Source organism: Sphaeramia orbicularis, chromosome 20, assembly GCF_902148855.1.
Source record: "Sphaeramia orbicularis chromosome 20, fSphaOr1.1, whole genome shotgun sequence".
NCBI lineage: Eukaryota > Metazoa > Chordata > Actinopteri > Kurtiformes > Apogonidae > Sphaeramia > Sphaeramia orbicularis.
Window position 1 is genome coordinate 23,464,668 of NC_043976.1, and position 21,027 is coordinate 23,485,694.

General features: G+C 37.7%; 1 protein-coding gene across 3 annotated transcripts in view; it reads left to right on the top strand.

Annotated features, from left to right (window-relative positions):
• The window catches only part of tpk1 (thiamin pyrophosphokinase 1), a 70,050-nt gene that overhangs the window by 12,685 nt on the left and 36,338 nt on the right, over nt 1-21,027 (top strand). For all 3 annotated transcript variants that reach the window (XM_030123853.1, XM_030123855.1, XM_030123854.1), the window contains exons 4-5: nt 7,812-7,881; nt 18,018-18,090. In XM_030123853.1, coding sequence (XP_029979713.1) covers nt 7,812-7,881; nt 18,018-18,090 — 143 coding nt within the window. The remainder of the gene's footprint in view (nt 1-7,811; nt 7,882-18,017; nt 18,091-21,027) is intronic.

The following is a 21,027-nucleotide window of genomic DNA, read 5'->3' on the forward strand; positions in this document are numbered from 1 at the left end:
GTTCCTGCACTCATGATATCCTTCCCAGTAGAAGTTACATTTTTGATAGATACTGTATTTTATCACAAATTAGGTGCAATAATATGAGATTTTCTCAGTACGTTAACTCTGCAAGAAAATATCACAATTTCACAGTATTACAGTATACACTGTTGTTATTATTATTATTATTATTATTATTATTATTATTATTATTATTAGTCGTAGTTTTAATTTGATCAGTTTGGTTTGGTTGAACAAATAATGGAGATCAGTGATACCAGCCTTGCTCCTCTAATATTTTTTCCATAGATTCTCAATCCAGTTGCATTTTTTCCAAAAGCAGCAGATAAACACATATACCTGGTGCAGTCATTTGTCACACCGTGATATTGTATGAAATTGTTATACCACTGCAGTAGCAAGAAAGAATCTCTGCACATCAGTTCAGACTCATCCAAAAGTCCTTACATTCACTAAAGATAATTGGTTGGTAAACAATAGAACACAGCCAGCTGCAGAAAGTGTCCCCTACCCTCAGCAGGGGAGTGATAGGGATGATGTAAACAAACCCACTGGACCTCAGACCTCGGCTTTGACAATGTGGGTGTTTCAGTCATAAGAAATCCATGTCTGCATTGACTTTGAGCTGCAGTCTACATCTGTGAGGGCTCTTGTAGCCTTTCTTCAACAAGAAGATGATGTCTGGTTCATTTTGTAATTGTTACAGGAGGGGACATTCATGCACTTTCTAATTTTTTAAAGGAAGTATCTTAAATTCCAGCCAGTTTAATGTGTTTGCAGTTCGTAAACATTAGAATTTGCACCTTGCTTTAAAAAACACAAGAAACAAATTCATAAAAGATACAGTATGTTCAACTGCTCCTTGTTAAAAGGTAGAAGGAAATTAGATTTTTGAAGAATGTAGAGCTCCAGACTCCCTAAGGTGTCACTTATGAGAGGTGTTGATGCATAGCAGTTGTGCTACACCTGTCATGTGTTGTAGCATTCAACTTTGAGCCTCTAAAAGTGGCTCAGCTCAAAGTGTGCCATTAAACATGTTTTTTGTTCAATCTGATGGACGAATGAGAAACAGAATCCAGTTTTGAACTGACTCTGGCTGGAAATGAACAACATGGCACAAACTGTGCTGCTGGAGTGAAGTTGCTTGGGTTATTAACTCTCCACAGTGTTAATGTTAAAGCCACGAAACAACATCAAAAAAGCAGCGGTGCTAATTTATGGAAAGGTGTTATGCTCAAACTCATGCAATTAGGAAAGGAGGTTAGTAAACAATGTAACTTTGAAGGTAAAATTATGGTTAAAACGACATCAGATTGAATTTTAATTTACAAGGCTTTGATAGTTTTTATCATCACATCAAACACCAAGAGGCACCAGAGCTGTTTCCATCCAACTACAGTCACATATTTATATGCTGCTTTTCTTTTGTGGACCTTTGGAAAATGTTTGACATCAGACAAAGCAATTACCTCATCTGATAATATATCAAAGCCTGTCTGCTGACCCAAGATAAAAAATAACATCTTTGGAAAAACATATAAAACACTTATAAAAAACATTCTGGTGTCTTTTAGGTAGCACCATGGGTGAATATTAAACCTGTAATAGATTTTTTACACTCTGTTGATTGTCACTGACCCCTGCCAGAGTTTGTAAAATGATATTTTCTCTTTAATATCCTTTTCTTTTTTTTAATCCAAACTGTCAGTATACCTGCAAAGCTGAAAAGCCTGGGGTAAATACATCAATCTGAGGGAATTGCATATCCGTTTGCTGCTTTGTTTACCCACATTTTGCTTTCACATTGAGCATTTTTGCTGTGGTGCAGGAACACGCATCACAAGGCAAGCATAGGATCAAATCATCAGACCCACCAGCTGCACTGCCTCTTAGATAAATGAACATATGAGATGTACTGTGACAGTTTGGTGCTGCTTGATAGTGGCAGATTTGTGCATTTGCCCACTTTTAGATAAGGCTACTTACAAATAAAAAAAAGTTTCAGAGAGATTTAGGGTGCTTTCTGAAGTGCCACAAGCAATACTGTGGTGTGGATGTCAGAAATTGGGAGGCTTTCTTGATCAGTCTTGCTTTTGGCAGTGGTGCACATGGGACCAGAAGAAGTTTTGACAGGGTATTGATGGTGCCTGAATGGCAGATTTTAGATCTCTCACAGTAGGATGGTAAACACGCTTGTAGCAAGTTTGTCTTTCCTTACTTGATATGCCATGTATTTTTAATGTTGTTTATGGGATAAGCAGATGTCAGCAGGCCAGGAGGGTGCGTTTGAGCGTGGCTGAGTCTGTGTCACTATCCAGATGGTTCTTCACCTGGAGGCATCGTAGCCAGGTCTCCACCCTTAGAGACACATAGCCGGGTATGCACACCGCTCGCGCAGCATTCTGAGGTCCTCTGATGTGCTGCCTCTGGGCCCCCTTCATCACCTTTGGGAGAGGTAGAGCAGCAGGGAGCAAAGGAGCAATGGAGGAAGGAAGAGTGCAACACTGATCAAAGGGAAACTCATTTACAGGTGTCGAGTGTGATGTTGTGAAGTGGGATCAAGCTGCTTATCACACTCACCCACCCTTCCGCTCATCTAGTCCATCAGTCACTCACTCGGTCTTCCAGTCAGTCACTCTCTGACTCGATCAGTCACTCATTTACTTACGTACAGATCCCTCACTTGCTCACCGCGCAGCAACACAAGCACCAGTTCAATAAAGCAATCAGTGGTGGCAAGACTCTCCTCAAGACAAAAACAGGAAATGTGTTTACCTCAAGTGCCATGTTTCATCATGTGTTGATCTAGTGCAGCTTGCCAAGGTTGAAGTTTATGTACGTCACCCATATGAAGGAGGCTTTCAATCAAGATCGGTGTGGGTGCAGCTATAGCATTTTGATCTTGTTTATGGTTGGAAAATAGAGGAACCAGCAGTAGGAGGTAGAAAAAGGTTCACGTTTAGAGAAAATAAAAGACTAAAGGAGAGGTAGAAGATTAGATGTTTGTGGAGGAAATCAATAATATTCTAGGCAGTGTAGAGTAGTAAGTATATGTGAAGAAGGTGACAGATGGAAGAGGCAGAGGTGGACTGATAGATGAAGAAAGGGCATGAAAGCATCATAATAAAGGATAATCATCTTTTCACTGGTCTCTGTGACCGTTTGCCCTCTCCTATACAGTGCTAAAGCCCCGACTTGACAGGTATTAATGTTCCCTTCTAACCTCATCAGCAGTGTGTATGTGCATTTGAACATGCACATGCATCTTTTTTACATCAAACTCAACAGGGATGATTAAAAAGAACCGAAATGACAGGTTTAGTGCTGTGTGTGGAAATGCAGTATCTTCTGCCTGCTATATGTATCTGTCATATAGCAGTTAGAGACGGGACGAGTTGGTTCTGACACCTGCAGGGAGGAATTATGATGGCGGGTTTATTTACAAGGTCATCTCCTCTGGCTGCTTCTTCTGTCCCCAAACAGCTCACATCATATCACTGTCAGGTGCCATAAGACCCCTCTCTCTCTCTCTCTCTCTCTCTCTCTCTCTCTCTCTCTTTCTCTCTCTCTCTCTATCTATCTATCTACCTACCTATCTATCTATACACACATGGGAAAAGGTTGGTTTTGTTTGTTATATTCACAGTCAAAGTGTTCTCCAAACAGCCAACAGTTTATTGTTTTTAGTGGGAGAATGGCAGCCATTGCTGGTGGGTGGAGTGTAAATGGTCAAGTTTCTAATTTTGCTCAAGTTTGTGAACTTTTGCTATTGACTGATTAAGACAAACTGTCTGCTGAAAGATTTAAAAAGACACAAACTCCCCCGTGGCATTTGTCTTACTTTTATTACAGTGAAGATAAAGTATATTGATTGTTTTTGTGTAATTTGGAGCCTTAGGAAGTTGTATCAAGAACAGAAACCTTGAAACAACAAGAAAAGACTTTCGGGTAGACCTATTTGATATGCGGTCACGAGGAGAGGACTTTGAGTATCTGGTGAAGAGAGTTTAATAAGGGTTAAATCAAATACTCTTCTACTGAAACCTCTTCCTTATCAAATACATACACAGTATTTTGCAGTTTATGGATGAGCTGCTCTCTAGTGTAAATATGAAAATAATTCAGTACAAATAAAAAGTATTCACTACCTTGGATGTAGGTCCCTTTTATTGTTGTCAAAATGGAACTATGGTCAATAAAATTTGGCTTTTGACATGAAAAGGACTAAGTTTGTGTGGATCTCTTAATCAGATGTGCACATCTTGACAATTTCAGGTTGTTCAGGCTTTTTCAGTTCCAGTCACAAATTCTGTTTTGGATCAAGGCCTGAGTTTTGAATTGGCCAATCCCCAACACTTGCCCAGTGGCCTATTTCTGAGTACGTTTTGCTGTATTCTTCACATCATCGCCTTTGTCTTTTCCCACAGACTGAATCAGATTTTTCTCCAGAATTTTCCTACATTTTCTGCTTTCATCTTGCCCTCTACTTTTACAAGCCTTCCAGGGCTGTTGCTGAGATGCGCCACAGCATGATGTTGTCACCACCATGTTTTTCATGTGGAGATGGTGTGTTTATGGTTACATGCAGTGTTTGGTATCTGTCTGTTTAGTGTCATATAGTGTCTGGTCTGATGGGTATTTTGGTTTCATCAGACCAAAGACCCTTCTCCCAGTCTCCCACATCTTTGAGCGAACTCTAGTTGAGATTACTTTTGCAGTGGCTTCTTCTTTTCTGCTCTTCCATGCAGCTTTGGCTGGTGAAGAACTTGGGGGAACAGAAGTGTTGTCTGCATAGTCGAGTACTCATAGGGTTCTTGGCATCCTCCCTCTCTTGTCTCCTTCTTCAGGGTCACTCAGTTTGTGCTCTTGGCAGATTTACGTACGTCAGTCCTTTCATTTCTTAATGATGGATTTAACTGAACTGAAAGAGATTTTCAATGACTTGGAAATTTTCCATTCCCTAACGTTTCAAGAATCTTTTCCCAGAGCTGCTTGAAATTTTCTTTTGTATTTGTGTTGTAATTATAGTTAGAAATCCTGATCAGTTTGTGGTTCCTCCAGAGAAACCCATTTGGATGAATATTTCTGCAATCAGTATTTACTTACTAACGTTACATTTGTTCTCAGTCTATAAATCCTTGTCAGAAAAACCAAATTATATTGACCATGATTCCATTTATGAGAACCATAGGAGGTGAAAACATCCAAGAAGGTGGATGCTTTTTATAGGTACTGTAACATGGACAAAGACTTTATTGCCAGAAAATGCATATAATGAGAAGTGATATAAATGTGTGTTTAGAATATCTTATCTCATAAAACACAGATACACTTTGTTCAATTACACCATCTCCTGTCGCCCTGTTTGTGTTTTAATGGCATGCTATGCAAACAGAGCTGGATAAATGATTGACAGACAGAAGTAAATGTTCTAGAACCCTAAGCTGGAAAATTATTCCTTGTGTATGATTGTGTGTACGTGTGTGTATATGTGTGCAGATGCTTAGATACAGATAATGACTGATAGCTTTACAGTCTGTCACCACATGGCTTAAAAAAGAGGTTCTCAGTTTTCTGAGAAGTTGTCATTTGAAAACTTTCTCAGCCTTTGCACTCTGTCAGAGATAATGAGTCATTTACATTCCAATCATTTCTTGATGCGCAACATCGAGAGCAGGTGGTGGGGGTTATGAATAAAAGTACTGCCTTGAGTTTAAGTGTCTTATTTACACCAATGCAAATGCTTCTGTATTATATCTCTTTTTAAGTGCTCAAGGTGAGGATAGTTCTATGGAGAATGATACTCTTCAGTGGAAATTATGATTCCTTTTCATTTACAGTAACTCTGAAAATTGAGTGTAAGAGATATATCTGAATTGCATGTGCAAGTATATATATGTATGTGCATACTAGTATATATTGTTAAAGGATCAGTGTGTAAGATCTAGTGGTTAGCATAAAATGAGATCTTGCATTTGTATCTATGTTTTCATTAGTGTTTTCCTTGATTGTTTGGTTGTTAGTTAAAGGAGTCTGGTCTAATATGTCAAAAGGTGATGCACAAGTCACACATTAATAAAAATAAATAACTGACTCTGGCAATGGTAGACAAATAAAACTCTGCATCCTTTTCAGCCCTAGTTCACATAATAGCTTTTTTCAAAATCTCTATGTCCAGTATCTACTCATATGTGTTGTTTTCCACAGGACTAATCTATAACGTGCCAAACTCCAATATGAAGTAGGGAGTTTTGAAGGTTACTTTACGTGTTGCTGTGTCAGACTGATAGTCACAAAAAACACAACTAATAATAAACTAATATGCACTTTTACAGCTGCTGTAAGCCATCAGGTAGCCTTTGTAAGTAGCTTTCATCAGCTCTCTCCTTCTGTGTTAGCATTACTGGTGACCTATAGTTTGTGTTAAACATTGGAACAAGGCTGCAGTTTTATAAATAACTTTTCAAGGCAACATAATGCAGCTGATTGAAGAAAATAGGAGCCAGGTTGTTGCTTCCCATAATGAATGACATGAATCATGTCAGGCTGCTCTGAAGAGAACAAGTTATGTTTTGTATTCAGTACAGTAAGGGGAATGAGAGGGTAAAGTGACAAACAAAGTGAAATTCATTTGAAGGTGAAATTTCATTTCATTTTGACTTGAAGTGATGCTTTCACAGATTGCGTGTAGAAACTTGCATTTGTATTGTATAACATACTGCTGGACTGTATGTCATTTTTCTCATTTTATTTACTGTATTCTTTTACAACCAACCAAGGCTGTACACTCAGACATGTACTAGCATGTACATGTGACTTGGAATAGGCTTCAGTAATGGACATAGTTGGAGAAAGGTGGCCAATGAGACAGAAAACACATGTATAGATGTTGCCTACCTCTTTTGTGCAGGCCTTGATTTCTTTAAACGAAAGAACAAAAAAAAAACAGAGCTTTATCTTTGAAGTTTGTCCCTTTGCACCACTACAGCTGTACACAGAAAAAGGGCTCTTAAAAATAAGCTTCCTGTTCAATTTGAATAGAATAGAGGCCATGAAAGTGCATATATTTGCAAATAGTTTGCATCTCAATGAGATGAACTTGAAAATACTTTCAGGACTAACAAATAATTGCCTCCTTTGTCTGTTTTTAAATTAGACAAATGCTCCTTCACTTCACTTCTTCCTTTGTAAGATAAGATTTTTTGAGCACCAAGCACTCTAGAAATCAGGTAATGAAGCTGCAGCACAAGAGAATTTAGCCTTTAACATTTGTATTGTGTATTAAAAAGTTCAATTACATTACCATCTCTAACAGTTTTAAAGTTTGTGGTAAATAACAGAAGTCGCTGCATGATGACATGACTTTTGGTATCACCAAGTAAACAGCAAAAAGCAGAATATGCAGTATGTCACCCAAACATATGTAAAATGTACCTTACACCGGAGTGGTACTGGACTACTGTGTGTAGTTTCGCACTTCTTTTTAATCTCACTTCTGCAGAAAGAGTCATGAGTGGTGTTTCATGTCAGTGCTAATGGTTTTTAAATGTGTTTAGAGGTTGCATGCTATTTCTGCACATGTCAGATTATGGCATTGCAAAAGGATAAAACTAATCAGATGTACACAGCTATGCATAGTTCATGTTTGCATAAGTGAAAACTTCTTTAATCATCAGTGGAACCACATGAACTGAAATGGCTTATAAGAAACAGTGTCTTCTAACTTCTAAAGTCTAAAGCAACTGTATTATAAAGGCTAAAATTCAAAGCATATCTCTTAATATTTAACTCAGTCTTTCTTCATTTAGCTCTCCTTAAGGCCTGCGCTGATGGAGCTGCCAATCATCTTCATACCATCACTGCTGGAGACAGAGACAGGTGGGTGTACATTTGTATTTGTTTAGTTTTTTTATGTTTTGTGCTATCATCTGTGCACAGTTGAGAGAACACTCCTTATGTATTTGCACCAAACAGAACTGCAGTGAGCATGTTCTTCCTACAAAGACAAAAAACGATGTCCTGCGTGCGTGCATTTTGCAAACATTATTTTGTGTTTGGTTTATGGAGAAGTGCTGTCATGCAGAGGTTAGCCTGGAGTTCACTGTGTCCCTGAAGCATCAAAGCCCCTACATTAACACCCGAAGTGTGAAAATAAGTGTATAAATTTGTCAGGGTGAAAATGTGTTGCACTCCATTGCTTTTAGCATCACAACATTTCAAGTTGCAGAGATCTGACATCAGGACAATTGTGCACCTTTGTCCCTGTGGTTAGGACTTCTGTCGTGTCAGTAGATGTATATATTGTCATTGTGTGATTCTATATGATCAGCTGTGTCAGTACACTAAAAACAGCACATTATTGTGGTAACAGCTGCTGTGCCATTAATGTTTGTCATGTCTGACACTTGACAAATGTTGGGTTGATAAAGGTGACTGTTGTAACATCACCATAGCAGAATTATATATTGTTATACATGTAACCTCATTACCTTAAATGTTCCAGTAACAGTGATGTATGTAACACTAAATACCATTAAGTGGTGTTCCAACGGTCCACAGTTGATTTATAACATTCAGAGTAGAGGTAAAGGATAAGTTTTTAGATTCAAGTAAATAAATTAGGTTGCACTTTTGAGAACAACCGCATCTCGTAGAGTGTGTATTGTCACTGTATTCTACTGTATAATACAAGTCATGTATCACAGCCTCATAGTCTGATTCTGTTAGTTCTCCTGGGAGAGGCATCGCTCCTTCTGCTGTCTGTTTGCGTGACACAGCAGATTCATCTTCTGACCCTTCAGTCCGCGCTCTGTCAGCAGCCTGCACACTGAAACTGAAAGCCTAGCCTGCTTTTAGCATGCCTGCTTCCAATCCAAACCGTATCTTCACCCAAAAGGTGTGCTTTACACAAAGGAAGGAAGACGAAGAGGACACTAGGGTGGAGGAGAAAAAGCAGGGAGAAAATGTTTATGGGTGGGGATGTGTAAATCAATCACAAGCAAGTTAAGATGTATTTAACCTAACATTACCATAACTAATGGGCTACAGAGAAATAGAGGAGGAGACGGAGATGTAAGCAAGTAATCAATCAACGCCAAATTTTATGAGATCATAACAGTACACAGAGAACAACAGCCTCTCCTCCATGTATCCCATCTACAGTCTACTCTCGTTATACCGCCAACTTCCGTTCACGGCCAAATTGGCGGTATAGCGAAAATGGCGTTACAACGGGTTGCGTCCATAATGTGCATGTCTTTACTATATGATGTCTATGCTGCCTCCGTTAACCCGTTCTAATTGCGTTTCTAAATAAATCTTGATTCTGTTATGTTGTAAGGGATCATTTAAAGTGGGGAAACATTTTAAGCATTATTATACTGTGTCGGGAAATGAAACCCCATCATCTTGAGGCTTTGGCTTAATCCCACGTCCTCTTCCCGACATCCTGACCTACTGAGTGTTCTGTGATAAATGAACGGTGGCCGTTCCGTAGACCTACTCGTAGCTTGTCGCGATCAGCGTCTGGCGCGTTTGTTTCAGTGCATTGTTAAAATTTATGTGTACTCGATGGCAATCACGCTGGCGGTATAACGGTCGGGAAATCAGTGGTATAAGTGTTGTTTGTGCATGGAACTGGGCTGGTGGATGGCGATAGGCGGAAATGGCGGTAGCTAATGGAATAATGCATTGGGGATTTTTGTGCAATGGTTTTGGTCGGCGGTGAGCGAAAATGGCGGTATAACGGCGGGCAGTTTAACGAGAGTAGACTGTAGCTGTAAAGGAAACGTTGCACAGAAAAAGTAATGAAAGAGTCAACAAAGGACTGAACATAGTTACAGTATATTTGTGTGGGTGAGCATCAAGGAATTTCAGTTTATGTTCCTAAATTGGGGTAAAACCATTACCAGGACAAGTTTTCACCCCAGGTTTATGATCTAAAAACTTGAAAACCAAAAAAGTTAAAAAATTTGAAAGATGTAGTATTTTGTTTGTTGGCTGCACACAGAGAACAGCCTGCTAAGAAACCACATCTAAACTGGAGCTTCCACATCAACAGATTCATGAAAAGATTGGACCCCAAACTCCTGCAAGTTATGTCAACAATTTGTGCTGCCTAACCGCAGGGGAACGTATTGGCTTTTTAACTGTGCTTTTAAAATGGGAAGCCAGTTACAGTGCTCCACAGTCTGTGAGCCAAGACCACATTCACTGAGGTCTTGTTGGTGCTAAAGATCTAAGTTATGTTTTGTCAGGTTTGTTTAGAAAACCACTGGATTTCATGCACCTGTAGAGTAACAGTGTCTGAGGTGGCATTTCCAAGAGGAGTTAAATTGTTTTGTTTTTTTTTTTCTTAGGAAATAAAACCGTTTTAGGAAGGGCTCAACCTATTTTAGAGCATGCATGAGGTGACGTGTGTCTATTAATGTACACTGTGTCTGTCTGTGAGTCTATTTTCTATTGGAATATAATGAGCATGATAAAGTTTCCGGTTAGCCTCCAGAGTCTCTGCCCTGCCTCAAAAACAGAGTGGGCGGAAGGCCTCCCACAGTTAAAAGAAAGGTGCTGTGTAATTTTCTGTCAAAACAGCCTTAATGGTAGTCATTAGGGATGAAGAGGGGAGGAGGCGTGCAAGCCAAGTCTTTCTTCATCTGATGAGTCAAGTGACAACTGCAGCCCACATTATTGTATGAGGTGTTAAAGACAAACACAGGAATATTTCTCAGGATAATGAATTTAGATTGTGCATTTTTTTCCTGTGATTGTATGAGTTTCTGTTGACCTTAATAGACAGTATGTTGCAATCTCTGTGATTATCCATAATAACTGGTCATAAGTTATGAGATGGCTTTCATGTTTAATTTTTCATGGTCTTTTTCTATTATTATGTGTCATTAAATAAAACTAGTGCCGTCAAATGATTACAGTTTTTAAACAGATTAATCACAGGGTTCCTGTGGATTTATTTCGATTAATCGCAATTAAATATCATTCAATTTCAGTCTGTATTAATCATGTTTCTTTTTGGATGAACAAACAGACTCAAGAAAGAAGAAGGGAATATATATGCACTTAATGTGTTTGTCGCAAGCTGGGTGACATTTTAGCCAAAGTGCCAGCAGAATCCCTGACTAACAAATGCTTCGTGTTAGTGTGGAAGTGCTTCTGTGAAAAGAAAACTCCTTCCTGCAGAGTGTGTATAGTACTTTATGATGGTCAACTGTTCTGTCTTTGTTTTTTTTGTCCTCATATTTCCATCCAGAGGACCAACGTGCTGTTTAGCGTCTTCCATCTTTATGGGTTGGTTCTGCTGCCTGTCACTACCGGATCAACTGCCCATTTGTTCATGTGCGACGGTAACTCTACATGGACAAACTGCCCCAAAGGCGTTGGCAGAAATGTTCAGAGTCATTCTGTGCTGCAGATGGGTTAATTGTGTTAAAGTTTTTAATCAGATTAATCATGATGATGGATTAATCTGCGTTAACTCGTTCATTTTGAAAGCCCTAATAAAAACACATTCCATGTAGATCTTCCTGTTTTTCCTCATTATTCTTAATATTGTACTCAGGCTAATCTGTTCCCATCAGGCAACTCACATGCATTTATAAAAGCAAATCATGCTCATTGTATTACAGGACTTTAAAGTGAGGATGAAAAATTGGTACAAACTACTCAACAGAGATCTAAGTTTCCAAAAGCACACACCACATCACCGCAGTTATTATGCAAGCACTGAACAATTGACATGAGTGTGTTTTGTAGCAGCTTTAATGTGTGCTACTTTGATTATTGCATTACAAAATGTAATCTCCTCTAACTTCATATTGTGTAATTATTTCTTCATACTGCAGAAAAAAAAAATCAATTTTATGAAGCTTGGAACAAAATTAAAAAGTCAGATTTAAATGAGGAGAGATCCTTTCTCAGTTTTAAGATGCTGTTAGTCACAGTGTTTCCTTTTGCATTGTACTGTTGCAGTAAAATAAGTGTGGTTGTCTGGGATTGTGATTCAATGTTAAGTACTGGATGCACAAAACTGTAGTTAGCTGACATTAAAAATATTAAACTTAAACAAGACAAGCACTGTACAATGGTGAACAAAATGCAGTGAGGCCTAAAGCCTTTTCCTTGATATAGTGAATTGGAAAAGTATTTTGGTTCCGTCTTTCCAGCTCTTTATATGAGCTGGGACCTGGTTCCTTTGTAACTCTAGCCCTGTATCTGCCACTTTCCTAAATGAAAATTGCATTGTGTCTAATTTGTGTGTCTAATCAAATCCTCTGAGAGGATAAGAAGTCAAGAGATGGATGACGAGGGAGGGGATAATGGTTGGATGTGGGAGGAAGGAGTTGTACAGAAGCAGAGTTCATAAAATTTGCAGCTGTGTGAGGGTCTGTGTGTGTAGGATTACAGGAAATTGCAAATGTGTGCATTTGTGATTGTGTCAATGATTGGCTTAGTCTGTGTGTACAGTATTTGGCAGAGATTTGTGTAGTCATGTCAGCATATTATTGTGTGTGTGTGTGTGTGTGTGTGTGCATGTGTGTGTGTGTGTTTAGACAATGCCATCAGCTGTGAAGCAAATGAAAGACTTGTTTTCTAAGGATTTACCATTGAGACTGAAAGTTTATGCATCTTGGCTGAGTTTGTTCACACTGCATTAGCCATCATATGATATTTAGTTTCATACATATTAATTTTGGTACCTCAGTTCGCCCAGATATGTTATTTTAATGATTTTCTCATTTATTTGATTGTGCTCTACTATCTGAAATTTAACAAGTGTCACAGTAAAACCATGAATGGATCTAAAGGCAACAGCAACAAGAGACAACTTAGCAAAGATGATAACATCATATAATATCTTTACACCTCCATAAGCCTCATAATCAAATTCACCCATGTAGAATAAAGGCTGCCATTTCAGCATCAAACTCCATTCTGTTTTTAGAGGTGTCCAGAAGTGAAAACAGTAACAGTGCTTCTAGCTTTCATTACTTTTATTGTTTGAATCTTACAGTTGTTTCGTAGCAGTTTTTATCTCATCTGATCTCTTTGCTTTGGTCAAAGGCCCCATTGCGTTAGTTTCCAACACCATAAGAGACCTAGAGTGACTCACTGGAAAAAAATCAAAAATTTACCGAGTGTATTTTTCTCATTTCTAGTCAAAATATCTCATCACACTTAAAATAAGACATAATCACCTGAAGAGTAGCTTTTCAGTGACATATAAGAACTGATTTTTAGACAATAGATCTTGAAAATCTTATTTTAAGAAATCTTACCAAGATAATTTTCTCTTGTTCCATTGGCAGATTTGTTTTTTTTTTTTTTTTTTTTTTTGCTTAATTCAAGATTTTTTTGCTTAATTCATTCAAAAAAATCTGCTGTGGAACAAGTGAAAATTATCTTGGTAAGATTTCTTAAAATAAGATTTTCAAGATCTATTGTCTAAAAATCAGTTCTTATATCTCACCGAAAGGTTACTCTTTAGGTGATTATGTCTTATTTTAAGTGTGATGAGATATTTTGACTAGAAATGAGAAAAAAAACACTTGTTAAGATTTAGATTTTTTCCAGTGCTACTCCCTCTAGTGGTCATATAAATCTGTCAGACACCTGGAGGTTAATAGATTCAGTTCATATCTCTTCAATCCAGTACAATGGCATTTTTGGTATAACTTCAGAACTCTTTATTCTGAACACTCTAATGATACTTTGAATATTTTATAATAAAAATACTACATATAACTCCTGTTGCATTTAGCCAAGGTGTACTTGTTGCTATTTCTTTACATAAGTTTTAATAGAATGAGCTACATATCACTGTCCTTATGCCTTAGCCAGATCCACACAACTTGGGAACTTTTCTTTTCTGTGGTGTCAAGATCGTGTAATCTAAAAATAGGGTCTCAGGGTGGCAATTAATAGCATTTTGTTGCTAATTAAACTAGGCAGGAGTTTCAAGTGAAAATTATATACATTAGGTTCTTGTTAAACAATATTTGAAGCATGCCATTAGTGCTAAGTTATGGCTCCTTCCTTCCTCTTAATTGCCTTCAGTGCTGTTAGAAAATAGCTGATTTTTAATTTCACACTACACAAATCAAAAGATTTTTTTTTTTACAGTGGAGCTTTGTTTTATGCATCTTTTGTAGCTGTAAGTGGGTGAAATCATTTTATTCAACCTGTAATGCTATTACTGTGTGTTATTTAGATTTTTGATGTGCTGTGATTACCTTCTGTTTCTGACTCATCTGAGTATTTCTTTTGTGGACTGATTGAAAAGTCTCCTCTGTTTTTATTGCTCTGTGTTGGAAATTGCCATGCTGAGTTGGGCTGATGAGCATGGGGAACTGGGCTCCACTTTTTAATATGAACTCTTTTTGTTTCACACAACATGTTTTGTATTATCATTAGAGTTTGCTTAGTTTATCCTATTAGATATGTAGCAATTATGGTTAATTAAAATTACAAGTGAGTCTGTTTTCCTCCCTCTGTGTTATTCCTAACTCACCCTAAGAGTCATACTGCGAGTTAATAAGTGTGTTAAGGTGAGTGTGGAATTGCGCCTGATTATTAGGTTGACTGTCTGCCCACAGCCAACTAGCTGATTAACTTTGGAATTAAGTACCATTGGATCCCAGGTTCACACACTCATGCCCGGAGGTTTTCACAGCCATCAAAAAGACTATTGCTGCTTCAGAACACACCAATGCTCATGAGCATGTCTGCAAACACAATCACACGGAGCGCTTCCTCATTACAGTCTTTGTTCCAGTGGGATAATAAAACCTCTGTTAGCCCTGAGTGGTTAGTTTTCAGATCTACCTTTGCAGCTCGGCTTTATTATGAACTCATTTAAACACAAACTATATTCAAACAAGTCACATTTGCAAACCAGCAAGTCTGCATACTTAAAGACAAGCAATTTATCAGTGCCTTCCAATCCAAACAAATGTTCTCATGAGTCAGAGCTGAATGTGTCCAAAGTGCTTTGCTTTGGCTTGTTTATGTGTATGGCTTGCTAATGATATCATCCAAAATAATTCTTCCACCCCTTCACTGTGCCTTTCCTCTGATTTGAAGATTGGAACAACAGGGAGAGTAATCAGCACTGTCGCTCCTCAAGTGATGAAAAGATGGAGAGCGTTCGTGTTGGTAGGATGTTGGAGACTAAGACAGATACGATGGAGCCAGACAACACAGGACAGAGAGCATTTCGTTTTAATTAAGTGGGATGGATAGAGTCTTATTTAAGTGTGACAGAAATGAAGACAGGAGACGAGATAAAGAAAATGTAGAAAAAATATGTAGGGGAGGAGCGTTAAATTGAGGGAAGTTACTTTAATTGTGTAGAAAAGTAAGTATTGTTGAACATAAATGAGTCTAAATTGGAGGAGAGGGATTGGACTCAGCGTGGGATGGAGAGGTGTGGATTGGCCTGGAGAGGAGGAAGAAATAGACTGATAGACAAACACATACACACACAAACACACGCAAAGGTCGCACAGCCATCCCCGCTATCCGGTACTCAGACAAACCGGCGATAAAATGCTCTATTTCCCATCCAAATTAAAGTGTCAGTTAATATTAATGTGGAAGTGACGACTGTCAGATGCACGACACGCAGACACACGCACGCAAACAGCATTTACGCTCATGCACAAAGACACAAATACAGAGTTTAGAACCTCGCCTGGTCAATTACCAGCAGCCGATGGAGTTGCTCACACAGGTCACAAAAATGTGTGGGTTTGCGGATGTGTGGAAAGCTCTGATCAGACCTGGTGTCACGTCGCGTCCCATCTGTCACATGAAGGTTACTTGTGAATGAAGGTGAGAGGCGTGCATGTGTGCAGAGATGTGTGGGCGCACGTGTGTATCTGTTGCAAAGAAAAGTTTTTGTCAGATCACGTTTGTATTTTCTTGCAGGTTGATGTAGTACCCTATTGTCTCTGTGTGCACTTTTGTGTATAGGAATGTGTTTGTGATGCAGTTTGCGCACAATTGTGTTCTGTTAGTCTTTCTGTATCTTGTTGGTGTAAATGGGAACACTGAGGAGGGGGTGGGGACGGTTGGGGGAGCGAGGGAATAATCCTCCTGTATCTCTTTCTTCAACCGACCGGAACATCGCTCTCGCCTTTTCTTGCTGGGATGCATACACACACTTGTACACACTCACACACACATACAAAAACAACAAAACACACAAACAAACACACCACCCAGCCAACCATGAAATCGTAATGTCAGACCTGTTAATGCCTCTAGATAGCAACAGCCGCATCCCTGTGTGGTCTGTCTTCGTACGCATAAACACACACACTCACAAACACCCATGAATGGAATGAACACAGAGCTACGTATCCGTCTCTCTCTCTGACAGAAATGTTCTCTGCTCTAGCGGCTGGTAGGTTTTTGGCTGTTTGGCTGATATTTGCAGCAGACCTTGTTAATTCACACACACATGGAATTCAGTTTGTCTCCAAACACAGATATAAACCCATCATTAACCTATCCCAAGCCTTGTACCCTGTTTAGTTTGCAGATGTAATCCTCTTAATTGCATGTATTACTAATGTATTTCCACTAGGTTTATGTAGTTAATGGTTGTTATTCTGTATTGCCTCAATTTGCGATTACTGAGCTTGATTTTAATATACAAAATGAAAACAAGTACCTCAAAGTAGAGCCGGGAATGATTTTTAGTTTTTGACAATATTGCATTTGAAATGTTACTCCAATTTTTACAGAATTCATAATGAGTCCATATTTAATGATCTGGAACCATTTGTTTTCATAGCCTTGTTTAGAGCAAACAACAAGCTTTTTAACTAGCTTTTTTGGCGGTTGGTTGTTAAAATATGTCTGTCTGTGTTTACTCATGGTTAAAAAAAACAATCAGTATAATGGACGAAATGGCTACATTAGCTTTACTTTGCTTCATCCTGTAATTCATGCCAGTAGCGCCCTTAAATGCACCCACATCTGTTGCAACAACGAATTATTTGTATTTCCTCATTACACCTTTTAATCTTACTATTTAATGTAATGATTGAACACATGAATGAAAGCATCCCATTGCACCATGACCTGTGGTAATCAAGCAAATACCCAGCTCTAATGCAGAATTTAGTCACTTAGCGTAATGGAACAGGTCAATAAGTGATGAACATCAGGTACATCATGGTCTTTTTGTGTAATTATTTCTGTAAAAATGGGAGCGAGAGAGAATGACAGAGATCTGTTTGTGACTTAGGACAAGATGCATTTCGTTCTGTTTTCATAGCTTGTAATATGAGTTTGTTTGACTGCACTGTCAACAATTTTTGCTTATATTTGCACATATTTGTTGTTTTCACATCAGTGTATATACAGTCACAGAAAAATGATTAGACCATCCTTGTTTTCCTCAATTTCTTGTTCATTTTAATGCCTGGTACAACTAAAGGTACATTTGTTCGGACAAATATAATGATAAAAAACAAAAATAGCTCATAGGAGTTTAATTTCAGAGCTGATATCCAGCCATTTTCTATGGTTTTCTTGATAATAACCAAAATCACTTCAGTTCTTACATCAATAGCTATGGCATTGTACTGACAAAAACAGTGCTTTTAGGCATTCCATGTTTTCTTTTCTGTCTGTTTTAGTCACATGATACACACAGGAGATAGCACTTGGTTGCATAACCGTTGCTTTTGATGACTTTTGTTGGTCCACGACTGTATCTGTCCTGTTAGCTATGTGGGTCTTTGTATAAGGGACAAGACCAGGCCAAGTGCCACAGAGAATCACCTCGTCACTCTCCATGTCTCTCTGTCTTCCCCTGGTGGCATCACTCCTCTCCCTCGCTGCACAGATCAAAGAAGTGACACATGCCCCGATGTCCCCTCTCTCCTCTTCTCCTCTATCTCTGCCTCACACTCTGTGTCTCCCTGTCGTTCATGCGATCTTAACCCTCTACTTCTGTCACTCATCCTCTCTCTTTTTATCCTTGCATGCAGTTTCCTGCCAGACTATATCAGTGGGGATTTTGATTCCATTACTGCAGAGGTAAAAGCTTTTTATGCAGACAAGGTGAGTTGAGCATAACTTGTACACACACCAACACTTACAGGTGCATACACAAACTGACCCACAAACATAAAAACTCACACATATAAAAAGAAACCGAGAATGCACTATATGGACAAAAATATTGAAATGCAGCACACGTATAGATGATACTTCCCATTCCTCTTGATGTTAAATATTATCATGACAAAAATGTTTATTTCAGTTGTCAATAATTATAACGATAAATGCCAATCAGTATTTCTTTGAAATTTAAAGGCTTTTTTTTTTGTCCTGAGTGAGAATTAAAGAAATTAGGCTGTTAATTGTAATTTAAAATAATTACATATGGTCAGAAAGTCACAATTATTTCAGAAAAGTAAAGATAGAACAGTTAAAACAATTATAATGATAAAATAATTCAACATAAATTAAAATTAAGTAAATTCTGGAGCATTCTTTGTGTATTTTGGATGAGAAAATTCTCAAAATTAACTCTATAATTACGAAATTAATGTTTATTGCAAAGATATTTATTGCAATAAATTACATTATGACATTTGTGTACTGTTTTTGTAGCCCAGTCCCTTGTAAACGATGGTAGATCCTGATTCAATATGTCCCAAAACTTATACATACCCACTTCATATGTTGTACTTTTGTGAAGAGATCATAACTGAGTCATTACTTTTGAAAGCCCATTGTGTAATTTCTGCCTCTCAATCAAAATATTGTAAAAGACAGACTAGTAAATGACCTTGTGATGTAGCATGAGATCATGAAAGCGGTTACTTTCACCAAAATAACACTGAGCATGCAACAGATGAGGAAATGGAGTGAAATGTTTTCACTTAAATCTAGTGGAAGAAAAATTCTGATTATTTTCCTTTTTTGATTTGTCAGTTATTTTCTTGGTTGTTTTAACTGGTGAAACCTACATGTCATCCTTATTGATAATCTAGGATCATCATGTGTTTCGCCAGGCAACACAGCCAGGGGTGATCAGTCCCTGACTTGTGTCTAGGGCCCAGGTTACCCTTTATTTCACAGCCATCTACATGCCTTCTCAGTAGCATCCATGATGTTCCTGTGGGCTTTCTTACCCTCAGCAGCTTGAGGGCCCTGCAGAGCCTCAGTGGGGGAAGCATTAGGTCTTCCATCTCCTGCTTTGGCATTCACATACGGGTTCCTTGTACTTGGCCTTCTTCCTCTGAAATGCTTCTTTCGTCTGGTCTTCCCAGGAGAGAGGCAATTTGATTAATTTTTGATTGTTTGGACTATAAAATGTTAGGAAGTGCAGAAAAAGTGATGAAAGCTAAAGATCATATCTTCAGATGTCTTATTTGGTTCACTGCCTAGAGATCTTCAGTTCACATTCACAGACGAGGAAAGGAACCACAAATAATTTGTGTTAAAGAAGCCACAATCACAGAACTTAGAATTTTTCTCCTTGAAAATTATGTAAACCAATAATGGATTAATGTTAGCACTAGTTAAGTTGATATGACACCAGGAACAGGCATCCAAACAAAATGGGTGATTTAATTAAATAAAATCACAGATTTCTCTGAATTTGAGTATTATAGAGATGTGGAAATACACGGAAGAGGAATGGGAGGGCCATGGGGAAAAAAAAATTCAGGTCATATATATATATATATATATATATATATATATATATATATATATATATATATATATATATATATATATACACACACACATATACACACACACACACGGTGGGGAAGCAAAATTTACAATGAACATTTAGTTGTTTTTTCTCAGCAGGCACTACGTCAATTGTTTTGAAACCAAACATATATTGATGTCATAATCATACCTAACACTATTATCCATACCTTTTCAGAAACTTTTGCCCATATGAGTAATCAGGAAAGCAAACGTCAAAGAGTGTGTGATTTGCTGAATGCACTCGTCACACCAAAGGAGATTTCAAAAATAGTTGGAGTGTCCATAAAGACTGTTTATAATGTAAAGAAGAGAATGACTATGAGCAAAACTATTACGAGAAAGTCTGGAAGATACTATTAAAGAAGAATGGGAGAAGTTGTCACCTGAATATTTGAGGAACACTTGCACAAGTTTCAGGAAACGTGTGAAGGCAGTTATTGAGAAAGAAGGAGGACACATAGAATAAAAACATTTTCTATTATGTAAATTTTCTTGTGGCAAATAAATTCTCATGACTTTCAATAAACTAATTGGTCATACACTGTCTTTCAATCCCTGCCTCAAAATATTGTAAATTTTGCTTCCCCACCCTATATATATATATATATATATATATATATATATATATATATATATATATATATATATATATATATATATATATGTATGTATATCTCGATGGCCAAAAAACAAAACCTCCTATCTACAAATTTTTAGGTTTTGAGTTTTCACATTAAATGGTAAGAACAAGGATGACCACATTTTCAGTCTATCTGCAAGATAATCCCACCCTTTCTTATCACATGAAGGTCACCTGACAAAATCGTCCTAGACCATACTATAATAAAACTAAATGATTTTTTTGTTTCCTGAAAAAAGTGATTTTTTCAGATAGGAGGTTTTGTATCCTGGCCATCGATTATTATTGTTATTATTATTATTATTATTATTATTTGAGAAAAAGTCAAAATTCTGAGATTAAAGTCAGAATTCTTAATTTTTTTTGTCAGAATAATTAATTAATTTTATCTTTTTTCCCAGTGGCTCTAATCCTCTTCTGTAGAAATACATTATTGTTTTAATCTGAACTAGTTCTACTTAAATAACCTTTACATCAAGACTCCACTCATTCTCACACTGAACTTTTAGTAACTCGATGCAATATCAGCTTGCTGAGAAAATATCATACTTTCTGTGTCTGAGTGATGTTGCAGGGTTTCAGAGCTGAAATCACACTGTGTAAGTGGATAAATGACTATCAAAAAT